Source organism: Cricetulus griseus, chromosome 3, assembly GCF_003668045.3.
Source record: "Cricetulus griseus strain 17A/GY chromosome 3, alternate assembly CriGri-PICRH-1.0, whole genome shotgun sequence".
In the NCBI taxonomy this organism is placed as follows: Eukaryota; Metazoa; Chordata; class Mammalia; order Rodentia; family Cricetidae; genus Cricetulus; species Cricetulus griseus.
This window is the reverse complement of record NC_048596.1, coordinates 80877090-80884667: the sequence shown is the minus strand read 5'-3', so window position 1 is coordinate 80884667 and position 7578 is coordinate 80877090. Positions and strand designations below refer to the sequence as shown.

Here is a 7578-nt window from a genome sequence, read left to right as displayed (position 1 = left end):
TAATTATTCATAAATAAATTTTAATATCTTTACTTTTTAGGACTATGAAACTGGGTTTTTGACATATAATCATAAATATAAGCATTTCATGACATGTTGTACACATAGAAAGCCATTTAATATGGGGTAGAAAATAAAGTACAGAATGTCAAACTTCATAGAATGAATTCATTTTTATTTTTTAAAATATCAGAACTTTGAAAAGAACCTGAACATTCAGCTGTACCAAAAACAAATACAAGTAAAAACATTTGACAATTGTGTTCAGCTTTGGAGAAACATGTCTTTCAGTACCAAGCTTAACTCCTTTGTCTACAGAGCAGGACAGGTGCACTGGCCCATAGCACTGGGATTTGGTTTCTGCTTCTTTATTTGCTGTTTTAACTGCTCTAGGTTAAAACAACAACAAAAACAAACAAACAAAAAAAACCCACTCAGTTTCTACCCTGGGATCATCTGTAAACTAACTCACTGAAATGTCAGTGAAAATGTAGTCGTCAAATCTGAAAGCAAAGCAAAATGAGTAGGTGAACTTAGATTCCAAGACACACAGCATTGTATAACTGGCAAACAAGTCACACTCAGGTTTTACTAAACACAAATAAATAAAAAGGCAATGAAAACCAAAGTATAAATCAAAATCTAAGTGTAGCAACTTTACCAAGCTCCAGAACATTGTGTCTGAGCAAACAGTAATTTATCCCTAGGCTCTTTGTCCTACACTATTAAAAGAAAAGTCCCTTTATCTCAGCGTAAGCCTCAAAAAGGCACAAGGATTCTCTCCTCCCTTTCCCCTACGTGACACTAACACACATCCTTTCAAGATGGTTTCGATCTCAAACCTGAGTTAACATGTCGAAACCCCTGAGGATACTCCAGCCCCATCTGCATTAGCAAGGTGCTGCCTTCTCTTCGTCTCCCACAGCCTCATGGTCTGACTTACCAAGCAAGCCTCTAGCTATCTGAGAATAAATATATTCTCATATCACTAGCTCTTTACTTAGCCTCTTATGCCAGGAACCACAGCATTTATAATACTTCCTAACTTGTTTTAAGATTTAAGCACAAACCTAATGTTACAGCCACTTCGCAGTCCCTACCTGGACTTTGTTTTGCAGTACTCATAGGTCTCTTTCACCCTTTACATTCTCTACCTGTGAGGGACTCTTGAAAGCTTGACAAACTGAAAGGACAGCTTGCACAGAAGTCCAGTGAAACCCTGGTGCTGTAGCTTTTCACTGTTTTGTACTAGTATATGAAGTGACTCGGCAGAGTGATTCCTCATTCCTAACCTTACCAGAAACACCCATGGGTCTACACTTAGAACAGTCCTCTTCTATCTCACATCTTCTCTACAGAAACTGCAGCCATGGGCCAGCAGATTTGCTGTTAACATTAAAACAAACATAAAGAAAAACAGAAAAAAGTACAAAGCCATCAGAAGATGATCCCCATATAGTCCACAGTGACACTTCTCTGTGTGTACAATGAAACTGACAGGGACAGCTGAGCTTAGGTAGCACATAACATCCTCAGAATGAGAATGTCCTGCTGATCTCCCACTAAGATACTGTTCAGTTCCACATCAGTTGGCAGTGCTTAAAGGGAAACTAGAGAAAGTAATCAGGAGGTAGAAGCCAATGCCATCTTCCTCCCACCCTCCCCTAGGTAACAGTACATTGGTCTGTATACACTGACATAAAGGTCTGGAAAGGCTCTAACAAGACTGTCAACAGGAAATGTGAGATCAGCATTAAGCAGCACACAAAAGTCAAAATATATTATCACAATTTTACATGGAACCCCAGCTGAGACCCACCTCCTCCACAGAATGACCTATGAGAGCTCACTTTCCTTTGGCTTGGATCCTTCTGAGACTTGACTTTCAAGTTCAGGTTTAACTTCTTCCTCACTCCCTGCCTGGGTTTCAGACCTTGGTTTTCTCTGCTCAGGCTCCTCGCTGCTCTCTGGTGCCCCCTGCTGGTTATTCTTCCCATCTGAAGGATCATTTTGATTCAACTCCAAGTCAGGTTCCAATTTTGCTTCTTTGCCATTTCCCAGCTTTGGGTGTGGCTGTGAGTCTTTTGCACTCTTCACTACCTCTTGGCTCTTCACTACCTCTTGGAGGTTGTATTTTCTGAATAGCACATAATCTTTCACAACACTCAGGCAACACACAGCTTTGATGATTTCTACCACCACGGTGTACTCTGGATTAGTGAGATCCACTTTATTTTCTGAATTGAGGCTGCCCACTATTCCTGTAACAAAAACAGGAAAATGGGCTAAGATGGAAGGATATCATTAAGCCTGATGAAGTCAAACAGACTTTCATCCCTTACTATCTGGGATTTGTTAAAAAACAGGTTTACAAAAATGCGCTGTTCTACGTGGCCATCAATCAAATTCCATTAATACTTTTGTTTTTAATAAACAAATACAAATGGAACCTTGAGACATTTAATAAAAGAACAGTTGGAGTGGAGCAAAGACTCAGTGGCTATGTGCATGCACTGCTCTTGCAGAAGACCCATCAGTTCCCAGTACTTACGCTGGAAGGCTAGACAATCACCTGTTAACTCCAGCTCAAAAGGCTATTACAGCCTCTTTGGCCTCTGTGGACACTGCATTCATGTGCACAAACCCAATTAAGTGTGAATCAAAATACTTAGGGAAGAAAATAACATCTGCACTTAACATGAACAGACTGTTTTCAGTTGTCATTATCCCTAAGCAAGACAGTTTAACTGTTTTCATAGACATTCCATCAGACTTAGTATTCTAAGTGATGCAAAGACGATATAAAGTATACAAGAGAGTATGTGCAGGTTATATGCAAATACTACACCAAAACAGCCAGTTTTTAGAAGACTTACCTGGGCACTCTCAGGTTTTGGTACTCCTAGGGGATCTAATGACCAATCTCCCATGGGTATGGGCAGATGGGACAATGGTACTTTGCCAAATACCCAATTTTGACTTGCAAAGGCTTTTTACCAGAGCCTCTGCCTCCCATCTATAAAATCACTAAGAGAACCCACCTGCCAGCTCTTTAATAACTTCTTCTCTATTCATATGGCTGTTATTTCGAGATTTGTAGACAATCTGAAATGTCCCTTTGTTTGGGGCTTTGAACCAGGGCTCCAAAAATGTTTCTGCATATTTTTTCATATCTTCTAAAAAAGCTTTGCATGTGCCCGAGATGGGCAACATTCGCAAAATAACTCGGGTCTTCTTTTTCTTGGTTTTATACATATCCTGAAGAATATGATGCACTAATTTCTCAGGTTCTAAGAGAAAAAGAAAAAAATGAAGTGACACAGGTTAAAAAGAAAAAAAAAGGTTTTGTACCAACTAATATTTTTCTAGTGCCTATCATACATCTAGTATTTTAACTTTTCATTATTTTTACTGCTTTTGCTATAAATAAATGTTAGTACAGTCTCCAGAATCAATGCTTTGGGGATGTTCTAATTTAAATGACCCACAATACCTTACTTTTGTTTTCCTGTAATATAAATTAGAGTAACAAGCATTATGCGGTACATTTTTACAAAAACAAAATCTGTACATCACTTGAATACTTACTCAATCCACCAGTTACTTTATACAGAAGCCCAGCTTTCAGCTGGGAAAGAATCCCAGCACCGTGCAGCACACAACACAGTATAGCACAACACAACACAGTGAATCACAGGCTACTTCCCAACTACACGCATCTGCCTGAGACATCAGTGTTAATATTTTTGAATTAGTGATCACATTTGAGAGTCAAAGGAATTCTATTTCCAGGTCTTTAACTAATTGGATCAGGCTCTCCATTCCTAAGTGGAAACTAGCAGCTGCTCTTTTGAGACAGAATAGACACTTTCATTCTACCTTAAGTTACATACAAAGGAAGGACGGAGCACAGCCAGGTCCCCACTCAAGCCAATGATATCCTCACCACCTTCCATCTCTCTACATTATTAGAAGACTAAAATAACACACTTCCAAAATGTGGAGAAAAAAAAAGCCAAATTACCCAAGAGTAATATATGTCATCTGAAAATGGTTTCAGAAACATATGGGCACTGAACTACAACTGATGGAACAGGGGGGAATGTTATCACGGAGTGACTGACAGCCATACCATGAAGCCATTGTCTAGGCAGTATCTGCTAAGAAAGACATGCCCAGATACTATGGAATCAATGATCTTAGGGGTATTATTTAGACACACCTATCCCAAGGGTCCGGATGAAGACAACATTATTTGCTCCACTCTCCATTGACTGGAATCTTCTCAGCCTCATCTCTGTAGAAGCCTTAATGTCACCAACTTCTTTCTTCAAGGCAGCCTCCACATCATCATCTTCTCCCTCACTTCCAGAGTGCTGCTGGTCCTTGTCTATAAACTGTTTACACAAAACCAATAAACAAAAATGACACAACAACTCATGTTCAAACACTGTAATTAACTATTTATGTGAAACCCCCAAGGGCAAAGGTCTCAATGTTGACTATAAATGTTTTTTATTAGAAGATTAAAATAACACTACCTCCAAAATATAGATTGCAAAATGAATTGTGAATGTGGCATGTGTCATCTGAAAATGGTTTCAGAAATACCTCTACAGAGGCAGGCAGGTGATGTGCTCATCAGATGAAGCGTGTCACAGTGGACTTTTAACACCATCATTATATACCATCGTGGCTGACAGGATACTCTCTTTTGGTAAGATTAGAATCATATGTATAAGAGAACTAAAACTATTACTCCTGTTCTACTAAGAAACAGGGCACAGAAGGAGGTCAATAACTTGCTTAAGCCAGGAACAGTGGACGATACTTGTCATCCCTACACGTGGGACATTGAGGCCAGCCTGAGTTAGCCAGCAAAGTCTTCCCTCAAAAACAAAAGGAACACAACAACAACAAAAAGAAGTTTGCACAAGACACCAGCACAGACAAGACATGTGCCTGCTGCCCAGCTCTCTGTCCTACCAAGGGGGTTTTCACTTCAATCAGGTAATAAAAATAGCTGTGCACATTGAAGAAGTCTTTGCAAACTCATATTCTTCCCCTCTTCTCAAATAATGGAACCTGTTGCACTATCTTTCTCCACACTTCAGGGTGTGCAAGTGTGTTCGGAGTCTAAGCGAATAATATCACGGCTTGCAGACTGCCATAGAATGAATGAGCTTTGGGATTCCCAAATTTTTGTTACCTCAATGTGTTTTCAAGTACACTTGGAAACTAGCATCCCTATCAAACTTCCACTGCCTCAGAGAAATTTTAGCTTGTACCTGTTGTGCCAGGTTCGAGGAGCCCAGAGACTAACCCAAGGAGTCGACACTCTGATGCATAAGCAAAAGGCTTCTTTTTTTTTTTCAAGCTGGCCAGCTAGGATCTCACTGCATGGCGGGCAAATGAAATGCCAGCCAGCCAAAAGGAGAAGCTTTTTTTTTTTTTTTTTTTTTTTTAGTTTTTCGAGACAGGGTTTCTCTGTGTAGCTTTGGAGCCTATCCTGCCACTCACTCTGGAGACCAGGCTGGCCTCGAACTCACAGAGATCCACCTGCTGGGATTAAAGGCATGTGCCACCAACACCTGGCTTTTGAAAAGAGAAGCTTTTAATGGGGCAGACCATAAGGTTGAAGGCCACAAATTACAGAGTTTCTATGCTTACTTAAGATCATACAAAGCACAGAGTTAACAGTAATTATACATTTTTAAGGGAGATACATTTGACAGAGATAAGACAAGGCATGGGGCTTGCAGGGTTACAGAGTCACAGGGTCTGTCAGTTATCCCCTGGGCTCAGGGATCTTCATGACCAGCAATTACCAAGGGAATGTTAACAGGAGTGGTGACAGTTACCTCTCCTTCTCTGAGAGCAGTGGATTAGGCGCCAGTCATGGCACTCCTGATTTACGGAATTAAATTTTCCTTTATCATTAGAGATTCCCTTTTCAGGGCCTAAGTTTTTAAACTTTCATTAATTTGAATTTTTGGTCCCTCAGTACCAACTTCGCATGTACGCTTCTGAAAGTTCTTCAGCACACTACCTGGTCCATAGGAGGCAATCAATACGTGGGAGCCACCGTCATTAGTGCTATTAAGAAATGCCCAAAGGGCCAGCCCATAAGTACACACCCACCAGGCAGGGGGGGCTCAATAGCAGCCACACCGGGAGTGGGAAGGTAGGCGAGGACATGCAAGCACAGTACAGGCGCATCGAAGCAACTGCCGCTTCCGCTCCCCCGGAAGAGGCCTGCAGGTGGCTCGTTCCCCCCCCCGAGGCCGGTACCTTTTCGGGTCCGTACATGTCGTCGCCATACTCGTTTAGCAGGCTGTAGGCCTCCTCCACGCACTTGCGCTCGTTCATGTTGCAGGTGATGAGGATGCCCTGCAGGCCAGGCTCCAGCTGCCGCGGCCCGCCTGCATCGCAGCGCCGGGCCCGCTTGGCCGGCAGGAACTGGGCCTTGCCTTTGCGCTTTCCGCCGACCGGCTGAGAGGACTGCTGGACGGGGGCCGCCATGCTGCCTCTGCTCCACGTTCTTTGGCGACTACGTCTGCGCAGACGCGGGGTCGTTGCGTCACACGTGCGCGACAGTCTGCTCTAGAGGTCCCGCCCGTCGCCTTCGGTGGCTCCGGGCTGCCCCACCCCTCGCGCAGAGTGACTGGCGCTCCAAGAGGGAACCAGCGTATTAACGTAGAATTTGGACTCTAGCTGGACCTAAAACGTGCTCAGAAAGAACTGGTTTATTTAAAGTTTATTAAAGTTTACTGACTTTTTAAAAATTAATGTTTCATGCTAGTCACTGTCTCAAGTGCAGACGTTGGGCCATCATCGGAACATGAAATTTATTGCCCTAACAATAAGCCAAAGTTTCTTAGGATGTTGCGATGTTTTGGTAAAGAATGCAGCTGTTTTTTGCCCTTGTCTGAATAGTCTGCCTAAGGCTAAAGTGAAGAGTTCTGGATTAATTCCACTAGCAGAGGAAATCTCAAAACAGCCTAGTATAGACTATGTTGTGTGGTTACTAGTGGTAACTCTAATGAAGATTTATAATGAAAATGGACAAGCTGTGCAAATAGAAGTATGAAACATACAGATTGAGAAGAGCACCAGGAAATAGAATAGAGATAAATCCTGTGTTCAAAGAGATAAATGGATGAAGAAACTGAATAAAGGGAGCGGTAACCTCAGGGCAGGATCCTACCCAGCTAAGTTTGCAACTTGTGAAAAGGAACTAAAGAAAAGCTTAGAGGGGATGTGGTAGTACAGCCTTTAATCCAAGCACTTAGAAGGCAGAGGCTGATGGATCTCCGAGTTTGAAGCCATCCTGGTCTACAGAGTAAATTCAAGGACAGTCAAACTTAGGCAGTAAAGGTAACAATCAAAATCAGAAAGCCAGTAAAGATATAATGGAACGAGGGGACCATGTTTGAGCCCCAGAGAACAGCAGAACTTGGCAGCTTTGGCCACATGGTTCTGGCTTTAAAGTTAAGGATAGAAAAAAAGAAGCTGTGGAATTTGCCTCCCATGAATAAGGAAAGCTGCTGAAGCCAGGCATGTGTCAGGGTTGTCCGT

The 7578-nt window shown here is 42.2% G+C and overlaps 1 protein-coding gene across 1 annotated transcript; it reads right to left on the bottom strand.

The window, feature by feature from the left end:
* Nucleotides 1-154: 154 nt before the first annotated feature.
* Nucleotides 155-6561, bottom strand: Thumpd1 (THUMP domain containing 1). Its single transcript, XM_027410184.2, has 4 exons — nucleotides 6292-6561; nucleotides 4223-4397; nucleotides 3042-3290; nucleotides 155-2261 (listed from the first exon to the last, which is right to left on the bottom strand). Exons 1-4 carry the CDS (start codon nucleotides 6520-6522, stop codon nucleotides 1837-1839), a joined length of 1080 nt encoding a protein of 359 aa, XP_027265985.1. The 5' UTR covers nucleotides 6523-6561; the 3' UTR covers nucleotides 155-1836.
* Between the last annotated feature and the right edge of the window lie 1017 nt (nucleotides 6562-7578).

Coding starts and splice junctions, on each gene's coding strand:
- Thumpd1 (XM_027410184.2), bottom strand. CDS start 6,522: ATGGCGGCCCCCGTCCAGCAGTCCTCTCAGCCGGTCGGCGGAAAGCGC. Junction 4,398..6,291: donor ACATGTACGGACCCGAAAAG/GTACCGGCCTCG, acceptor TTGTGTAAACAG/TTTATAGACAAGGACCAGCA. Junction 3,291..4,222: donor CATCCGGACCCTTGGGATAG/GTGTGTCTAAAT, acceptor TTTTTCTCTTAG/AACCTGAGAAATTAGTGCAT.